This window comes from Ceratotherium simum, chromosome 24 (genome assembly GCF_057802395.1).
Source record: "Ceratotherium simum simum isolate JZ-2026a chromosome 24, ASM5780239v1, whole genome shotgun sequence".
NCBI classification, from domain to species: domain Eukaryota; kingdom Metazoa; phylum Chordata; class Mammalia; order Perissodactyla; family Rhinocerotidae; genus Ceratotherium; species Ceratotherium simum.
The window spans coordinates 13,869,708-13,891,531 of record NC_141923.1 but is presented as its reverse complement, the minus strand read 5'-3'; the positions used below and the strand labels follow the sequence as shown (position 1 = coordinate 13,891,531).

Sequence of the window (21,824 nt, the reverse complement as noted above, 5' to 3'; positions counted from 1 at the left end):
CAACTTCCATATACACAAAAATACTGCTATAGTTTTTCTTGGAATTGTATTGAATTGATGGATAAATTTGGAGAGAATTAACATATTTTTAACACTAGAAGTTCCTGTTCATGAACGTAAAATATCTTATTTATTTTAGTCTTTTTTATGGCCTTCATTAAAGTTTTATAATTTCTGTGCAACAAAACTTACAATTCTTTTTTTTTTTTTTTGATTTATTCCTAAGTAGCTTTTGGGGTTTGTTACTTTCTGAATAGGATTTTAAAAATTATCATCTTTAATTAGTCTTTGGTGGAGTGGTTTTTATATATTGTGATTATATTTCTCAATTTTGTAGCATTCCTATATTTGTTCTGATAGTTTTTCTGTTGATTCTTTTGGATTTTTATAGAGATACATATATTATCTATGAGTAGTAAAAATTTGTTTATTTTTAAATTCTTTTATTTCTTTTTTTTCCCTTTATATTCATTGGATTTGAGGACTAGGAGGTCATCAACCACCTAAGAAAAACAACTAGAACAATACAATTAGTAGTCGATGTGTAAGGATCCTATTAAATATTATAGTAACGGAAAAACACATACACAATAAATAAAATAATGTTGTGATACCTTAGAACAACAATACCTATTTACACATGGCAAGAATAGCAGATGAATTCGAAACACAATGAATAGTCTCTGAGAGGAAGTAATATATTAATGGAGGACGGAGGATAAAGGAAATTAGGAAAGACACTCAAGTCACTATTAACGTGGCAAAAAGTCATGGAGAAAAAAATAATATGTCACGCTTACAAGTAGACAATGTGAAGAGAGAAAGAGTAAATTCTTAGGTATTTGTAGGAAACGTTTTTACTCCATCGTGTCTAGGCACTTAAGATGCACTGCTAGTTAAACATCACTGTTATAAAATACAAAATGCCACTTCCAACGTTCCATAAAGCCGTGAACTCACCATCAAGTGTTGGATTCAGAATGAAGCCAAGTAACGCTACATCATTGGCACAGGGGCACTTTGTCACTTTGAGATCTACCACATGTGGATACAATTTACTGACTTCGTTTTTTGTCATTACAGTCCCAAGATTCCACTGAAGAATAGGTTCTGTGGAAATCAAGTTTAGGCATTTAAATTGTGGCAGCACTCTTGAAAAGGAAACATTGCTGCTTTCCTTTAAAGGTTTTAAAGAAACTTTGTAAAGGAACTATTCCATAGTTCAAAAAAAAAGGAGTGCGTTATCTCCCTCTTCATCGGTTAAATATAGGTTGATTTTTCCTTTCCAGGGTGGAAGGAATGAAGTCTGATTGCTCTTGATGGGGGCCTGGCGAAGTCACACTGCGGAAGAACATGTGGGATGTGAGATACTGCTTTGGCCATCTTTGGAAAATACAATTGGCCACAGGATCTATCCCTAGAAAATGGAACTGCTGGATCACAGGATGTGCACGTTTATAATTTAGAGAACAACTTCTGCCTTGAGTGCCTACACATTTACTCTCTGTTCTCTTCCTCCAATCCCACAGAAACAGCAATAAATATATAAAAATGAGAATAAACCCAGAACAGCAATGGAGAACAGGGAAAGTTATTATTAGTGGCCAAGACATTTAGAGGGATTTCTGGAAGATATAAAGAAGTTGGGGTGGGACCAACAGGAAAAACTAATCAGAGGTGGGACATCAACTCTTCAACCCAGCAATCTATTCTTGGATATGCAAAGGATTGGAGCTGGATAAAGTAAAATGTTAATGCATAAGAACGTGGGAGGATTTCTTTTCTTCTGAAAAAATGAGAAAAGAGTACAAAAAGTAAGCCAGGGCAATTTGACAGAATACTGCTGTTTGCATTTCAAAAATAGTTAAAGGACTTTCAAGAATAGAGATATCTAAAAATCAATTCTTTAGCTGTTTACATTTCTACAATGTAAATCTCCTCCGTCTCCCCGGACTTTCAATAAAATTTGCTACAAAACCAAAGACTTTATGGGATATATTTTTCACTGTGTGCAAAGCAAGAAAAGGAGCTAAGTTTCCATCTGGGTTGACATAGCAAAGCACAGGGACAGCCAAGAAGGGAAAGAGACACAATTTATAACCAAACTAATCCACTCTGAAATTCAAAGAAATTTGGAAGAAGGCCGTTGGCTTTCCAGGGTGTGGCAAGTGTGTGCAGGCAATTAATAACCAGATCTTAGAGGATGGGAGATTTGAGTTTACATCTGGGACATGATTTCATTGAATGAAAACGCCTCTTTCCTTGAAGCCAGATACTGTGTTTTAAACACTTTAAGAGTGAGGGAGTGATTAAAAGTCTTGACTGCTACTGACAAGCTGAAAAGTGACCAATACGAAGGTGACTGATAATTGTGATTAGAGCAGTTTTAGTGCAGTGGAGGAGACAGAAAACAGACTGGAGAGGTCTTGGGTGTGGGTCAGATATAAGGAAGTAGGGACAATATTTTTAAACATCTCTTTTGAGTTCAGTAGTGAATAAAGATTTCCAACTACAACTCTAACTTTAACCCTTGACTGCCACTTCCTAATGTTTTCTCGCCATGTCTTTCAGCATTTCAGTAAATGATGCCATCATATACTTGACTGCTGAAGTAAGAAATCTAGGATCGTCCTCGATACCTCTGTTTCCCTCACCTCCAGACCACTAGAAAGTCATATCAGCTCTACCTCCAAAACGTATTCTGAAGACTCCTCTTTCCCACCACCTCCACTGCTAATCCAACAGCCCAGGTCCTCCAGGCCATCTGCTGAGTAGACGATGGCAACACCTGCCAATGAAGTTATTCCACTCTTGCCATCCTTCCCCAAGAGTCACTTCTCTACACAGCAGCCAAAGTGATCTTTTTATAAAGCATAAATCAGAATTTATCACTCTCCTGAATAAAACACTCCAGTGGCTTTTCATTATAATTAGAATGAAATCCACACTTTTTACCACGATCTCGGCCTCTCCAAACTCATTCTACGCCACTCTGTCTGTCATTTACTATGCTTCCACAACATTGGTCTCCTTTCAGTTCCTCAAACAGATCAGTCTCATTCCTGCATCTGGAACCTTTAAGAACTACCAATTTGTGAAGCTCTTTGCTGCCACAGTACCTCTGTAATCCTAAATAAATGTGGAAGATAAACAACAACAACAGCAAACAAACACATGGATACAGAGAATAGATTGGTGGTTACCAGAGGGGGAGGGGGTGGGTGAAAGGGGTAAAGAGGCACATTTGAACAGTGACAGATGGCAACTAGACTTTTGGTGGTAAACACAATGTAGGCTATATGCAAGTTGAAATATAATGATGTATGCCTGAAATTCATATAATGTTATTAACCAATGTTACCTCAATAAAAAAAGAGAATAAATTAATAAATACAAATTTTAATGCAGTATATAATATTCAGGGCACATCTCAATATGTAAATGATTCAGATTTAAGATTTTTTTTAAAAATTGAACTAATTATAGTGGTATTTTTGTGCTTAAAAGTAGCACAGAACATCAAAATATCAGAGTCTCAAGAGCTAGCATTACAATTACTGTTGAATAATTGACTATTTTTAAAATTTTGGACACTATGAAAATATAGGAAAGCATAATATTTTGTCACTTTTTCAGATATTTTAATTTTGGTTAAAGAAATAAAACAAAACCAATACAACCGAAGACACTTCTGTTCTGCTCCATAGTCTCATTCCCAAATTCTCCCCAAATGCAGCCACTATTATGAAATTGCTGTGTATATTTCTAGTCCATATTTTAATATGTTTATCATAATACAAATGTACCCATGAAGAGTATATAGCATTGCTTTATTGTTTTCTGAACTTTAGATAAATGCTCTCTTACCCTTCTGAAACCTGGTTTTTTACTCATTTTTGAGTTCTGTTCTTGATGGCATATATGGGTCTATTTCCTTCGTTTTAACTGAATATAACACATGTACTTGTCTTTTTCCCTACTGGTGGACATTTATGTTGTTTTCCATTTTTTTTTATTTCAAAGAATGCTGCATCAAATAGATTTGCATGTGTCCCTTGGCACATATGTAGTCTTTTCTCTAGAGCAGTTCTCAACTCTCTGTACATCAGAATCACCTGGGAAGATTTTTTTTTAAAATACAGCTGCCTGGTCCCACTTGTAGATGATCCAGTTTTAATTGGTTTATGGTGGGGCTGAGACAGCATTACTTTTCCTAAAGCTACCCAGGTGATTCTTTCCATAAAATGGAATATTTATTTATTTTACTCTGCATTCTACATAGCCCCACATCAAAGTGGGAGTAAAAGAATAAAAGTAAAAAGGAAGGTGAGGAAAGAGAGGATAAATACGAGATTCAGGACCGAGGATTTTTTTTAAAATTTATACTATAGTGCTATACGTAATCTAAAAATTGGGCTATAGATCAGACAACTGGAAAAGAGCAGCCTCGTCAATTTTATCACACAGTGTTCATAACCTTAGAACAACCAATTATTCATGAAAAAATACAAATGTTCTTAATCAGACAGAGCAAGAATTTTTGCTGATGGTCCTCATAAAGAAGACTGTGATGTAATGAAGAGTATCTTCTATAACATCTTTATAAACGGTACAAAAACTAACTTCATAAAGCCATTGTTTATTATGACTCCCAATATGGCTATAGAAAAAGATATATTTCCATATTTTTATTGCACTCTTTGAGAACTTCTATTAACAATTACCCACATGTATTTAATTCTCTGTCTGCCTCAACAGACTGTGAGCCCCTAAAGAGTCATGATCATCTCTTATTTATCTATCTCTAGTACTTAGAGTCTGGCTGTAGTAAGTTACAAGGTTTGTTAAAAGAATATTACAAATTCCATTTTACTTTTATCTGCTGGCATTTACCTCGAACACTATCCAACAATGTTCCTTCAGTAGTATAAATATTTAATCCATGTTGTAAAGTGATCCTTACTAACCATTCTTCTACAGGTGCAATATCTGTTTGAAAATAAAAGGCAAAGAATCAACTATTTTTATGTAAGTCATGTTGGTGAAATTTAAGGCTATTATGAACATTACCAACAATGATTACCTTTCATTTCCCAATCATTTTGATTGCATTTATATATAAGTTTTCCCTACAGACACTTTGGTAATAAAATAGGAAAAAAACGAATTATGAAGCGATCTTACCACCACAGCAATGAACCCAGATAATAATATTTTAGATCATAGTGTTTCTCTGAGAGCTGTTGTGGCTTGGTAAAAAGCAAATTATGACACCTCAGGTGAAGTGGTATAATATTATTTGAAAGTAGACTGTGATTAATTAAAAGATATAGTGTAAACCCTAGGATCAACTCTTAAAAAAATTTACAGCATCAATAATAAGCCAATAGTGGAGATAAAATGGAATCATAAAAATAATTAATATGACTAATTAATTAATATGACTAATTAATATGACTAACTATAAAAAGAAGAGAAAAGTAAAACAGAAGCAACGGAACAAATAGAAAACAACCCGATGGTAGATTTCAATACAACTACACCAACAATTACATTAAATGTAAATGGTCTAAAAATATCAATTAAAACACAGATTTCCAGATCAGATGTGAGACTCAAGACTGAACTATCTGCTAACTCTAAGAAACACACTTTACATATAAAAGCATAGATGAGTTACAAGTAAAAAGATAGGTGGGGCCTGAGGAAGCCAAGGGTGGTGAACTCAGCCTGGGAGCTGCTCCGGTGGTTTCACCCATGGGCCAAGGCTGAGGCTAACACTGAAACCAGGGTGCATTCATGAAAATGTGCCTGACCCAAACAGCTTGGCTGCACAAGCCCTCATGTCCACTCAGGCCTCTGGGTGGGTCTGTGCACGACCCCAGGGAGGATAAGGCTCTTCTTGTGGTTACTGAAGCAGCTGGTACCCAAGGAGCTCAAGTGCTGTTTGTGCTTCTTGCTGTCACTGCACTCTATCAAGCGGTTCCTAGACTTTGGGAAAGATAATGGTGTGAGGAAACATCATATGCGTTTCTACAAAAGGAGTTTCCTGTACAAGTCGCAAACACAATGAAAGAAGTCAATCTTCTGAAGGATAACTTAACTGGCCTTCAGAGGGACTGGCTCAACGTTTCTATATCCATAACTTTCAAAATATGAAAATAAGAACCCTCAGGATCCACAGGTCTTGGATAACTTTCTACAAGTCCTGATTAAAGTCAGAAATAGAAAGAATGATGTGGTTCCTATCATGGTACATGGAGTGATTGAATATAAGAAAAAGAAAGCTTCCATCCTTTTATTAGCAGTGACATCCAATATTTTTGGGATTGGTTTTATATCAACTGCATCTCTTTCCACATGCTTATTAACCAGCACACCTTTCTGTTTGGTGTCTATACTAATAGTGCTCATGCTAAACACATAGAAAGTATTAATCCCACCTATAATGTGTCTAATGTAGTGAAAGATGTATATGAAACAGCCAAGAGGCTGTGTGAACAGTGTTAGCTGGTAGACCCAGTGCTGGAAGTTGAAGAGTTCAATGCCAAAGCTCCAGACAAACCTATTCAGGTGATTTACGTGCCTTCTCATCTGTTTCACATGCTATTTAAGAACTCAGTGAGAACAACAGTAGAACTGCACGAAGAGTTACAGAAAAGAAGGCTATCTGGCTGTTAAAACCCTTGTTACTGTGGGTAAAGAAGACTTATCCATTAGATAAGTGACCAAGGTGATGATGTCCCACTCTGAAAAATAGCCACAGTTATTCCAGTGCTTGAATGTTTATTTTCTCTATACCAGCTGGAGATTTTCCATGGAGTCCTTCCTATAGGTACTCCAGCTCTTCCATTAAACTAGAAACTTGAGTAATTTTTCATCATACCTTGCTGCAGTGTGGTTAGTGCCTCTGACACAAAAGAGCATAGAGCCTCCCTACAGCTCCTGTGTCCTCCTACCGTCCACCTCATTATTACAGAGTTGAGTGTCCACAATCTCCATACTATTCTGAACTTCTTACCCATTCCAGACACAGCAGATACCTAGTGTTGCTCTTTGTGACCAAGTACCGTGCTTGTCCCAAACCACTGATTAGAACCCCAGGTATATGGAAGTTAAAGACATCAGCTGAGTCTGTCTTGATAATTCAGTCCCAGGGTCCTTCTTCCCTCATATTCATCCCTCCTCCACTCTCTGATTCAGATTTATGCCTTCCTTCATCTGACTATATTCTCATTGTGAGGCATGGGTACTTTTGTGTTAGATCTTACTCACCGATGCATTAATTTTTATTTTAAAATTCACTTGTGTACTTCCATTCTATTGATTAATGTGTTCTAAAAGTTGTTGTGGAAGAAAAAAGGTAAGAGATGAAAAAAGATACGTTATGCAAACACTAATCAAAAGAAAGCTGTAGAGGCTATATCAATATCTGACAAAGAAGGTTTCAGATCAAGGTGATATCAGGAAGAAAAAGGGGCAATACATATGATAAAGGATCAATTCACTAAAAAGACATGACAATCCTAAATGTGTACGTGCTTAACAACGGAGCTTCAAAATACGTGAATCAAAAGCTGATAAAATTGAAGAGAGAAATAAACAAATCCATAATTACAGTTGGATATTTCAACACTCCTCTCTCAGTAATTGACAAAAATCAGTAAGGATACAGAAAAGCTGAACAACACTATCAACCAACTGACCTAACCAACGTTTATAGAACACTCCAGCTAAGAGGAGCAGAATAAACATTTTTTTCAAGTACATATGGAAGATTCACCAAATAAGCCATAAAAAACATCTTAACAAATTATCATATGAAATATATTCTCAGAACATAATAGAATTAATCTATGAAAATCAATAACAGAAAGATATCTGGAAAATCTCCAAATATTTGGACATTTTACAATACACTTCTAAATAACCACAGGTCAAAGAGAAAGTGGCATGGGGAATTAGAAAATATTTTGAGTTGAAAGAAAATGAAAACACAAGATATCAAAATTTATGAAATGCAGATAAAGCACTGCTAGAGAGAAATACATAGCAGTAAAATATTTATATTAGAATAAAGAAATATCTCAAATCAATTATCTGAATTAGGGGTTGAAAGATAGTAAAGGCCTTATACAGTGTCAAGAGTAAATATTTTGGGCTTTGTGGGCCATATGGTCTCTGACACAACACTTCAACTCTGCCACAGTAGTACAAAAGCAGCCATAGAAAACACATAAATAAATGAACATGGCTGTGTTCCAATAAAACTTCATTTACAAAAATAGGCAGCAGGCCAGGTTTGGCCTGCAAACTGCGGTTTGCTCACCCCTGATCTAAAGGTTCCCAACTTAAAAAACTAGAAAAAAATGAGCAAATTAAACCCAAAGCAAGTAGAAGGATAAGATAAAGAGTGGAAATCAATGAAATGAAGAATAGAAAAACAATATTCCTAATCAATGAAATCAAAAGATGGTTCTTTGAAAGGATCAATAAAGTTGATGAACCTCTGTCAGACTAATCAGGAAGGAGAAAAAAAATACAAATAACTTGTACTGGAGATGGAATAGGGAACATCACTACAGACTCTATAGATATTCTAAGGGTAATAAGAGAATGTCACAAACAACTCTTGTGTCATAAATGCAACAACTTAGATGAAATGGACAAGTTCCTTGAAAGATAAAAACTGCCAAAACTCACTTAAAAAACCAGAAAACTTGAACATTGCTATATCTATTAAGGAAATTCAATTTGCAGTCAAAATCCTTCCTACAGGGCCGGCCCCGTGGCTTAGCGCTTAAGTGCGCGCACTCCGCTGCTGGCGGCCCGGGTTCGGATCCTGGGCGCGCACCGATGTACCGCTTCTCCGGCCATGCTGAGGCCGCGTCCCACATACAGCAACTAGAAGGATGTAAAACTATGACATACAACTATCTACTGGGGCTTTGGGGGAAAAATAAATAAATAAAATTATAAAAAAAATAAAATCCTTCCTACAGGGGCCAGCCCCGTGGAGTAGTGGTTAAGTGCACGTGCTCCGCGGCTGGTGGCCCGGGTTCAGATCCCGGGCGTGCACCAACGCACCACTTGTCAGGCCATGCTGTGGCGGCGTCCCATATAAAGTGGAGGAAGATGGGCACAGATGTTAGCCCAGGGCCAGTTTTCCTCAGCAAAAAGAGGAGGATTCGCATGGATGTTAGATCAGGGCTGATCTTCCTCACACACACACACACACACACAAAATCCTTCCTACAAAGAAAATTCCAGGCCCAGATATCTTCACTGTGAATCCCACAAAACATTTAATGAAAAGATGATACTAATCCTACAAAAACTCTTCCATAATATAGGAGGAAACTCTTCCCAACGAATTTTATTTATTTATTTTCTCTTTTAGAAATGAGCTTTATTTTTTTTTATAAAGGTGATTTACTTATTTATTTTTAATTTTTTGTTTATTGCAGTAACATTGGTTTATAGCATTGTATAAATTTCAGGCGTACATCATTATACTTCTGTTTCTGCATAGATTACATCATGTTCACCACCCAAATACTAATTACAACCGATCACCACACACATGTCCCCAATTATCCCTTTCGCCCTCCTCCCTCCCCTCATCCCCTCTGGTAACCACCAATCCAATCTCTGTCTCTATGTGTTTGTTTATCTTGCTATTATCTACTACTTAATGAGGGAAATCATATGGTATTTGACCTTCTCTCTCTGACTCATTTCACTTTGCATAGTACCCTCAATGTCCATCCATGTTGTCACAAATGGCTGGATTTCATCGTTTCTTATGGCTGAGTAGTATTCCATTGTGTATATATACCACATCTTCTTTATCCATTCGTCCCTTGATGGGCACTTAGGTTGCTTCCAAGTCTTGGCTATTGTGAATAACGCTGCAATGAACACAGGGATGCATGTATCTTTACGCATTGGTGTTTTCAAGTTCTTTGGATAAATACCCAACAGTGGAATAGCTGGATCATATGATAGTTCTATCCTTGATTTTTTGAGGAATCTCCATACTGTTTTCCATAGTGGCTGCACTAGTTTGCACTCCCACCAGCAGTGTATGAGAGTTCCCTTCTCTCCACATCCTCTCCAACACATGTTGTTTCCTGTCTTGTTAATTATAGCCATTCTGACAGGCGTGAGGTGATATCTCATTGTAGTTTTGATTTGCATTTCCCTGATAGTTAATGATTTTGAACATCTTTTCATGTGTCTGTTGGCCATCTGTATATCTTCTTTGGAGAAATGTCTGTTCAGGTCTTTTGCCCAATTTTTAATTGGGTTGTTAGTTTTTTTGTTGTTGAGATGCATGAGTTCTTTATATATTTTGGAGATTAAGCCCTTATCAGATGTATGGTTTGCAAATATCTTCTCCCAATTGTTAGGTTGTCTTTTCGTTTTGTTGATGGTTTCCTTTGCTGTGCAGAAGCTTTTTAGTTTGATGTAGTCCCATTTGTTTATTTTTTCTGTTGTTTCTCTTGCCCGGTCAGACACGGTGCTTGAAAATATCTTGCTAAGACTGATGTCGAAGAGCATACTTCTTATGTTTTCTTCTAGAAGTTTCATAGTTTTATAAAGGCTATTTATTTATTTATTTATTTTGGTGAGGAAGATTAGCCCTGAGCTAACATCTGTTGCCAATCCTCCTCTTTTTGCTGAGGAAGGTTGGCCCTGGGCTAACACCCATGCCCGTCTTCCTCTACTTTACATGTGGGACGCCGCCACAGCATGGCTTGATAAGCAGCGTGCAGGTCTGTGCCCAGGATCTGAACCTGCGAACCCAACCACGATGCCACTGGGCCGGCCCGAAATGAGCTTTATTGTCAGTGCTATATAGTTCTAAAAGCCTGTGTACTTAGCTTTTCCTCCCACCAGGTTTACCTGCAAATCAGGATTTCAGAAACCACAACAAACAAAAATCAAACACCTACGATTCTGGGCAGTGACCATCTGCATTTCATTTTGGCAATTATACCAGGATTCCCTTTCAAAGAAGCTTATGTGCAAAATGCTGTATTTTCTAGAATGAGGCTCATTGTTTTTCAGCCTTGAGTCACCCACTTGAAAAGCAGACCCAGAAACCCAAGCTATCAGAACTCAGTCACAATATCACCATCATTCTAGCAATCGTACAGTTAACAGCCAAAAGTTACTGTATTTAATAGAGGGCTTCAAGGCAAGGCAAAATTTCTCATAACACTCCCATCTGCCCCTGCCAAATGTTCTGCACCTCTCTTTGGTGGGAATCAGTAATATTTCATGCTTAAAGTCCTGAGGATGACCTCAGCTGCACTGAGATCCTGAGCAGAGCCCATCTGGATAGAGGAAAAATTTGGACACAGGGCCCCTTGTTGGTCCCAGCACTGCTGTCAGACCCAGCAACAATGAACTTGTTCATTATTCATAAACATTGTCCAATAAGGAGGCTGCATCAAACTCAGAAGCCAACCTTTCTGTTCAGATCCCTGGGAAAAATGATTTTTAATAATCTGTATAATTCGAACCAAATGAATGGCTATTAAAAATAAACTAAGAAATATCCAGAAACAGATTTCCAGTGAAAACTGGAAAGGGAGAGGATGGCACAAAAATACTGGGCAGGGTCAGACAATGCTCCACTGCTATTCATAGGGTTTTCTTGTCCAATTTTTTCAGAAGTGGGTGGCCTGGTCCTTCTTCCTAGTCTTAGTCTAGAAGCTCCACTGAAACCTGTCCGCTGTGGGTGACCCTGTTGGTATTTGAAATACCGGTGGTGTAGCTTTCAGCATCACAGACACACACAGCCACCACAGTATGACAGCCCACAGACGGGTGGTGCGGTTCCCTGACCGGAAAGGAAACCAGGTGGCAGCAGTGAGAGCACAGAATCTTAACCACTAGACCACCAGGGCTGACTTCACCACTTTCTAGGTATCACTAAATCCATATGGCTTCACGGGCCTCAGTTAAATCATTTGAAAATGGAGATAATAATTGTACCTACCAGAGAGTGAGGAATAAGTGAGTTAATATAGGTAAAATGTTTAGAGTAGTGCTGAAATATAATAAGAATTCAATAAATGCTCCCTGCTAGTTCTACTACTGCTGTGATGACTATTGGCTACCTTTGTTGTTGATGTTCCCTAAACTACCCTTCCTGAGAGTTCATATACACATAATACCCAAATTCATGGCACGGCAGTGAATAAGACATGATTAAGGAGGAAAAACTGAATGAGAAAATATGGTCTCTTTCCCCCTGAACATTTTTTTTCCTGATTTCTAGCATATTGCTAATATTAGACCATCCTCTCCTATTACATTACAAGCTGAGATATATTTCTTTTTACTCAGTCCAGGGAGTTGTGTCAGGATAGGCAGAGCTCATTTGGTCTCTTTCCATAAAATACTTAAGTTCTCAGATCATATTTGTTCCGCCCTGGGTGGCCTTAGACCCACGACATTTCTGAAATTAAAGTTTGTAAATAGAAGAAGTAAAAATAACAAGTGATCTTCACTTCTTCAGTTGTCAAACTGATGTCAATATTAAGCCAAGAAACTAGAACAATCCATCATTATACTGATGATAGTCAATTTAGATTTTTTTTTAAAAAGAGTACATTTTCAGGATGAATTCCTTAGAAAAAAACCACAAAAAGTTCCAATAGATTAATTTGAAACAATTGAGATGAATAACGGATAAAAATGGTGATATAATCCATGTCAGATGTTACAGCACTGGGGCTTCTTTTGCAGACTTTTATCTTTGATGCTTCTTTTATAGAGTCTTTTCTATCATTTCTGCCTTACTTCCTCCTGCCTTTACTCTGTAGGACACACAATTTGGGACGTCCTTCAACGACTCCCATACCTAGAGGGGTTGGCCTGTATGATTCCCCCGTCCCACTCTCCCAATCCCTCATCGCCTCCCATTTGACTAACACACAAGTGGATGCTGGATAAACCTAGGCCAATTAAGATACTCTCCTGGGAATTTGGAACTCAGCTGGCCGCTAGAAAATATGTATAAAAATTTTATGGAAGTGAGGCAGATTTAGGAAGCTAGTCTGCAAAGAAAGAAAAAAATAAATGTAGATTTACAGAAAATATAGATAAAAGAGACAGTGTGAACGTATTGCCTTGGTTATTGATGGTTTTCCATTTGTTACTTCTAATTCCTTCCTATAACCTGGCTGCATTTTTGTCTTTGGGTTCCAAGACAAAAACAAATTTCTTTTTTTCCTTAAGTGAAGTCAAGTTGGTTCCATTTCTTGCATCTACCATCTTAAATAATATACCCTCCATTATTTTTAAACTACAGGAATGTAGTTTAAAATGTATCTCATGCCTGAAGATCTACTAGCTCAGTCCACCAGCTCAATACTCAACTCCTAGAACTTGACTGTTCTCCTCTTTCCATCCGGATATTTACAGCAGCACATAAAGCTAGACTGCCACATAACACTTAATAGTAGATTCCATGGCAAAATAGTACGTTACATATTATAGCCTATAACATTTTTTTTCCTCCCCCAAAGCCCCAGTAGATAGTTGTATGTCATAGCTGCACATCCTTCTAGTTGCTGTATGTGGGACGCGGCCTCAGCATGGCCGGAGAAGCGGCGTGTTGGTGCACACCCGGGAACCGAACCCGGGCCGCCAGCAGCGGAGCACGCGCACTTAACCGCTAAGCCACGGGGCCGGCCCTATAGCCTATAACATTTTAAGGTTAATGATTCAGTTTCAGTATAATTAATTGGCACCTGAATTTCTCAATACGCTAATTTTTGAGTTCTAAAAAATGAGTTTCCTTTAAGTAAAAAATAATATAAATGTTTTATAAGTCAGAACAATCTATCTATAATAGAATTGCTGAATAAAATAAAGGAAGCCTAGTTAAATTTGAATTTCAGATTAACCACAAATAATTTTTAGTATGTCCCAAATACTACATGAGACTTTTACATGGATAGCAAATAATATTTTAATATAATAAATGGTTTTTGTTTGCTAAATTTGGCAATCGAGACCCATGAGTTAAAGAATTAATTCAAATGACTCTTACCTGTATTTTTTGTAATGTTTTCCCTGGGAATATCAATCAACCAGTAAACCCGATCACTAAACTTGAATAAAGAAGACATCAGAAAACAGTGTTTTACAATGTTAATAGTGACACTTATTTTGGCATATCTACCCTATCTTTTAAAAAAGAAAATTAAACAAAAATATCCAATGCATAGACCCTTTACTCAGCAATTTCACTCTTAGGAATTTATCCTACATTATACTCACATATGTGTGAAATAAAGTGTGTTCAAAGATAGTTTTCACCATTATTTGTAATAGTAGAAGATTGAAAATAACTAAAATGTTCATCAGTCATGTACAATAATATAGCCACAAAGTGGGATAGCATACAGCCGAACTCAGGCAGCACAAAGCTGAAGCATTACTCGTTTGATGTTCATAGGACAGAGCTTGGTGTTGACAGACGATTTGGAAATTTAAGAGGAAAATCCCAGGAGCAAAGGAACGGCAGGAATAGTGATCTAAGAGTTAAATATAAACTCTTCCCTAAATCCTCGAGCAATACAAGTGCCGAGGAGATCCCCTAGAAGGCCACGTTTAAAAGATCAACAGTTGAAGCTAAAAGAATTGAGCAAGGGTAAGACAGTTTGCAGTGTGTGCCAAAGCAAGTAATAGCCTTTTAAACACCACCAACAAAAACAGCAAATTCTAAGAACATAGCAGAATCCAGAGTTGCTCAGCTTATTATCTTCAATGTCCAGTTTTCAGCCAAAAATCACAAGACTTGAAAAGAAACAGAAATGTGTAACTGATACTCAGGAAAAAAAGGGTAAATGATAAACTGACTCAGAGTGAGTCCAGATAGCAGAGAAAGACTTCAAATCAGCTATTACAAATATGTACATAGATTTAAGGAAAATGTCCTAATGAGGGAATAGATAGGGAATCCCAGCATAGAAATGAAAAATATAACAATAAAACCAAATGCAAATAATGAGGCTGAAAAATATAATAATGGAAATAAAATATTTACCAGATGAGTTCAATAGCAGATTGGAGATGGCAAAAGAAAGAATAAGTCAACTTAGAGATAGCCATTGAAATTGTCCAATCTGAAAAAGGGAGGAAATGATTAAAGAAAGATGAACAGAACCTTAGAGATCTGTGGGATAATATCACTTGTTCCAAATGTGCATAATTGAAGTCCCAGGCAGGAAAAAAGACAGAGAAAGGGGAAGAACATTTTTTTTGGAGGAATTGTGGCTGAAGACTTTCCAAATGTGGTAAACTTGCAATCCAAGAAGCCCAGAGAACCCCAGTTAGGGTAAATACAAAGAGAAAATCTTAAAAGCATCCAGAGAAAAATGACACATTACACACAGGGGACAATAATAAAATTAACAGCTGACTTCTCATTCAGAAACAATGATGTCAGGTGACATATTCAAAATGCAGAATGACATGTTCAAAATGCTGAAAGGAAATGAAGTCAACTAGAAATTCTATATCTGACAAAGCTATCATTCAAAAATTAAGGCAACCACTAAAAACCTATCAAAATTCATAAATGAATTCAGCAAGGCTGCAAGATACAAGATCAATATACAAATATTAATTGTATTTCTATACATTTGCAAAGAACGATCTGGAAATGAGATTAAGAAAGCAATTCCTTTTACAATAGTATCAAAAAGAATAAAATATTATGAATAAATTTAACGAAAGAAGTACAAAACTTATACTCTAAAAACTATAAGACATTGTTGAAAGAAACTAAAGAAAATTTAAATAAATGGAAAGACATCCTATATTCATGGATTGGAAGACTTGATATTAAACAGTAATACTCCCCAAATTGATCTACAAATTCAACACAAATCCCAGTAGAATCCTAGCTGGGTTTTTTGTAAAAATTGACAGGCTTATCCTAAAATTCATTTGGAAATTAGTGAAATTCATATGGAGACTAGCAAAAACAATCTTGAAAAAGAAGAACAAAGTTGGAGGACTTATGCTTCCTGATTTCAAAACTTATTACAAAGCAACAGTATCAAGACAACACAGTACTGGCATCAAGATAGATGTACAGATCAATGCAATAGAATTGAGAATCCCTAAATAAACCCTCATGTTTACAGTCAATTGATTTTCCACAAAGTTGCCAAAACATTTCACTAGGGAAAGAATTATAGTATTTTCAACAAACGGTGCTAGGACAGCTGGATATCCACATGCAAAAGAAAGAATGTGGACCCCAACCTCACACCACACAAAAAAAGTGAACTCAAAATGGATCAAAGACCTAAATGTAAAAGATAAAACTATGAACTTCTTAGAAGAAAACATAGGGGTAAATCTCCATGACCTTGGATTGGGCAATGGTTTCTTACACATGACACCAAAAGAACAAGCAACAAAAGAAACAATAGATACATTTGACTTCATCAAAAAAAATTTTGTGCATCAAAGGACGCTATCAGGAAAATGAAAAGACAACACACAGAATGGAAGAAAATATTTACAAATCGTATTTCTGATAATGGACTTGTATTTGAGAATATATAAAGAACTTTTACAACTCAATAATAAAAAGACAACCCCATTAAAAATGGGCAAAGAATCTAAATAGATATCTCCACACAGAAGATACTGGAATAGCCAATAAACTCATAACAAGATGCTCAATGCCATTAATCATCAGGGAAATGCAAATTAAAACCATAATGAGAGAGCACTTCACACCCATTGGGACGGCTATAACAAAAAGATAGATAATAACAAGTGTTGGTGAGGATGTGGAGAAATTTGAATCCTATTACACTGCTAGTGGGAACTAAGAGTACAACCACTTTGGAAAACAGTCTGGCAGTTCCTCAAAAAGTTAAACAAAGAGTTACCATATGACCCAGCAATTCCATTTCCTAGGTATTTACCAGAGAGAAATAAAAAACAAATTTCCACACAAAAACTTGTACACAAATGTTCATAGCAGCATTACTTATAATAGCCAAAAAGTGGAAACAGCCCAAATATGTCCATCAACTGATGAATGGACAAAAAAATGTGGTATCGAGACAATGAAATATTACCTGAGCATAAAAAGAAATGAAGTACTGATACACGCTGCCACATGGACGAACTTTGAAAACATTAAGCCAACTGAAAGAAGCCAGTCACAAAAGATTACATTTTATATGACTTCATTTACATGAAATGTTCAGAATAAGCACATCCATAGAGACAGAAGGCAGATTAGTGGTTGCTTAAGGCTTAGTGGGTGGAACAGGTGACTATTAATGGGTATGAGCAGTCTTTTTGGGGTGATGAAAAATGTTCTAAAATTAGGTAGTAGTAATGGTTGCACACTCTATGAATATACCAAAAACCATTTAATTATACACTTTAAATTGGTGAATTGTATGGCATGCTAATTATATCTTAATAAGGTTGTTACCAAAAAAAATAAGGTGAAATAAAGACATTTTTATCTTGTTAATAACATATTACAGAATAAAAGAAAATGTAATTACCAAAGTTAAATTAAAGTGGAAGATGCCAGAATATGTACTATTTATGATTCCCAGGCTGGGAGCAAGACCTCCTGATGTGAACACGCTTAGAAATTCCTTTGAAGTAAGCTCACTTTCAGATTGGAAAAAACACTGGATTTTCTTTAGGAAAGAGGGGGAAAAAAACAAGTAATGATAAGTTGATGGAGAGAAACATATTACCTTGATTTAAAAGTGAGGAGAAATCTATGAAAAGTAGATGCTTCTAAAGACTGCTATCTTTAGTAATTCTAGTCTCTAACTAGGAAAAAAGCTATATGAACATACACCTTCAGAACTCAGTAACCTATTATGCTAGTGTCATAATAAGTTTCAATTCATCCTTATAATAATCTTTTCTGTTATAGAAATGGTCATAAAGTTATTACATTTAATAAACAGAGAATCAAAGCCACATGCTATCACACATAGAAATTCCTGTTTTATTAAAATGACTGTTTTGTGTCTAAATTAAAAAAGAAGCAAACATATAAAGCAAACTCATTTCCTACATTGATAGTTCCCAGTATTGAGAAGGTATATCAAAATGTAGCAATCACAAATGGTGGATTTTACTGAAACCAACACCAGATAGATACTAAGAGCTTTATCTCATTTAGTTCTCCTCCTAGTTAAGATCACTTTGGGCAAGTTACCTGAGTTTCAATTTCCCTATCTATAAAATGGGGAAACATACTCATTCCAAAAATATTCACTGAGCCGTTACTATGAATCAGGCAGTGTTATAGGTGCTGGGGAAACAGAAGTGAACAAAACAGACAAAAATCTCTGCTCTCAGGGAGCTTATATTCTAATGCATATTTGCAGGGAAATAAACCCTAACCCCTTTTCCTTTGTCTGGTCACTTCTTCACAATTTACTGCCCTTTGTTAAGATGGTATACAAGCCCCAAATTCTAACCACCCCTTTAAGTTACTCATCACTGAGTTCTTCCACGGGTATGCCCATTGCATGTGTAAATAAACTGTTTTTTTCTCCTGTTAACTTGTCTTTTGTCAGTTTACTTTACAGGCCCCAGCCACCGAACCTAAGAGGGTAGGTTTGGTATTCCCCTACAGTACTTATCTTACAGAAGATTAAATGTCATAATGATCATAAAACATTTTGAAAAATGCCTGATACACATAAACACTTTATAAATGTTAGCCATTACTTCTACTAATAACAGTTCTGGACTACTTCTACTAATAACAGTTCTAGAACTACTACATCACAACTATCCAAAAAGTAGGTTATAATTCTCTTTTCAAGATGACAAAACTGAGAATGAGAGAGGTTAAGTAAGGGCACACAGACCATACATGGCAGGACCAAAATTTGACCCCAGTTCCATGGGTCTCTCTTCCCCTAAAGCCCATTCTTTTTCCATAATATATAATCACAAATAGGAAAGGCATTTTTGACTCAAAGAGCATGCACTTCACAACAGTCGTAAATAAAAAACTAAATATGTGTTTGACATATCAAGAAGGAACTGGAAACCAAGTCAAAGCAGATTTGGGGATAAATGTATTTTCCCTCCCGACATGCTTTTCTTTGTTTTTATTATATTTATCATAGATTTTTAGAAAATCTGTGCATTTTTTTATTAACTTATGTTTTTGTCATCATTTGCTGCATGGCTCTCTTAATTGTCTGTTTTATTTTATTTGTTGAGTGTTTTTTTAAAAATCTGCCATTATTTGAATCAAAGACATCAAATCATCCTTTACCCAAAATGACAACTGCATACCCAAAATGACAACTGCAATATGGTCCTTTTTATAAAAGGAAAAGATTCTTTCTCAAGGTGATGTGAGCTAATGTTCTTTCTCTAACAGGCTACATCTGTCAAATTTCAAAAGGACAAATCAGATCCGTGAAAAATGAAGATCGCTATGGCTGATCTTTAAACAAGGAAAGGAGGAGGCATCTTTAAAAGAACAAAACAAAACAAAGTAAAACCACCCAGGGGAATCAACGGCTAAATGAAATATTTTACCTGTTGCAAGTGGAATAGAACAGAAAGGATAGAAAAGATTGTCATTTATGTAGAATTTCACCTCCCCAAGTCTGAACATAGTAGAAGGCATCTGAAAAAAGCACAGTGCTACGGGCTTTACACATGGACTTAGAAAAGAACGTGAGGGGCTATAATACATGCTATTAGTGCACCTTACCAAGTCATCTGAGGAAAGATACAACTTGATTATTTCATTCTTTTGGGGGAATCCTTGGCTAGCACAAGCAAAGCGTTTTTCCATATCACCTAAATAATACAAAAAATATATATATATATATATATATTTTAGGTCACTGATAGAAGAATTTCCATTAAAAGAGCCATATTTTAAAAACTGACAATATATTTTTAAAAGAATAAGAATGGTAATTGTAGGGCCAGCCCCAGTGGCCTAGTGGTTAAGTTTGGCACACTCTGCTTTTGCAGCCTGGGTTCAGTTCCCAGGTGTGAACCTACACCACTTGTCTGTCAGTGGCATGCTGTGGTGGCTCACATACAAAAAGATGAAGATTGGCAGTGGATGTTGGCTTAGGGCGAATCTCCCTTAGCAAAAAAAAAAAAAAAAAAAAAGAATGATAATTGTATATTTTAAATTCACATAACCCTAGATAAAATTCAAATCTTCCACTTTTTTTTCATTTTAGAAATACAATATCAGGACACTAAAAAGGAAGGTTTGACTGAATACTAAAATAAAATATACCACATGCTAGACCATGATACAAACTTTTCAGAGGTGGACAAAACCCAGTTCTTGACTCTTGAACTCTTCAACCTTGGTGAACATACAGAAGAGTCAGGAGTTAGCAATTGGAAAGAGAATTTGCATTTTGATAGAGAGTTATTGATATGAAGGTGACTCCTCTCCCAAAAGAAGGGGAGTTTGAGAGAAGATCCCTTGTCCTTACCTTGGTCTAAAGCAAGTCTCTTGTGGACATCATAGAGTTGGACCATGTGTTTTTATCCATTCTGCCAATCTCTGTCTTTTGATTGGAAATTTAGCCCACTTACATTTAAAGTAGTTACTAATAAGGAGAGACTTACTTCTGTCACCTTGCTACTCGTTTTCTATATGCCTTATAACTTTTTTGTCCCTCATTACCTGTATTACTGTCTTCTTTTGTATTTAGTTGATTTTTTTGTAGTGAAACACTTAAATTCCTTTCTCCTATAAGGAGAAAATAGCTATTTTCTTCTTGGTTACCATGGGGGATTACATTTAACATCCTAAAGGTATAACACCCTAATTTGAATTTATAGCAGCTTAACTTGAATAACATACAAAAACTATGCTCCTTTACAGCCCTGTCCCCACCCCTTTCAGTTGTCAATGTCACAAAATTACATTTTTATACGTTGTGTGCCCTGAAACACAAATTAATAATCATTTTAAATACATTAGTCTCTCAAATTATGTAGAACACAAGATTTGGAGTTACAAACCAAAGTTACAATAATACTAGCTTTTACACTACCAAGTGTTCCCACCATAAAAGTCCTATTGACTAATTTAATCCATGTGTTACTTTCAGAAAATTCTCTTCAATGTCAACTCGCTAGCCTAATATTTCAGTTTACAATTCATACTACACGCAATCATTCATGGAGGAAAAGTCTAAAAGATCTATCCAAATAATTAAATTTGTGCAAGTATAAGATGCTCCTTAAACTTTAAATATTCTGTGACTTACAAGTGATGAAATACATAACATAACAAAAGTCTCCATATACACAACTTAATAACAATAGAGTCACAATGATATTATTAGACTCTTCTGGACCAGAAAAATTGGAAGATAAGGTAAAGAAGAAGTACTAAAAAAAAGTATTTTAACTGTTAGTGAGTAAGGGGTATAAAGGAGAACTCCTGAGAAGAAAATAGAGAGCAAGAGAGTCTGACACTTACCTTTATTATATATTATTGCTGATGAAAAATCAAACATGTTCAACAGTAAAATTATAACATATGAAATTGGCAATTCCATCTGTTAAAAGAAATAAAATTATTTCCATTTAATTACTCTAACATATTTTTTAGTTCTTTTTGCTGTAAAAACTACGTAGTAAAGAAATCATCTCTTCCTTAAGTTAAAAATATTTTTCATTATGTGACAAAAGCAGACAACACAACAGTTGACTAAGCTCTACATTTGCTCCCTAATTGGTGTTAAAGATATTTATAGATTTAATGATTGCAAACTAGAGAAAGAGCTGTG

At 36.0% G+C, this 21,824-nt stretch overlaps 1 protein-coding gene and 1 pseudogene across 1 annotated transcript in view; one reads left to right on the top strand and one right to left on the bottom strand.

Annotated features, from left to right (window-relative positions):
• The window catches only part of CATSPERB (catsper channel auxiliary subunit beta), a 100,836-nt gene extending 79,243 nt beyond the window's left edge, over nt 1-21,593 (bottom strand). Inside the window, exons 1-6 of the mRNA XM_087448042.1 lie at nt 21,515-21,593; nt 19,766-19,854; nt 17,568-17,708; nt 14,072-14,132; nt 4,894-4,989; nt 961-1,110 (exon numbers count right to left, since the gene is read on the bottom strand). Of these exons, the coding sequence (XP_087304168.1) occupies nt 961-1,110; nt 4,894-4,989; nt 14,072-14,132; nt 17,568-17,708; nt 19,766-19,854; nt 21,515-21,593 (616 nt within the window). The remainder of the gene's footprint in view (nt 1-960; nt 1,111-4,893; nt 4,990-14,071; nt 14,133-17,567; nt 17,709-19,765; nt 19,855-21,514) is intronic.
• On the top strand, nt 5,519-6,861 carry LOC106802446 (pyruvate dehydrogenase (acetyl-transferring) kinase isozyme 3, mitochondrial pseudogene; annotated as a pseudogene).
• Nucleotides 21,594-21,824: the final 231 nt, after the last annotated feature.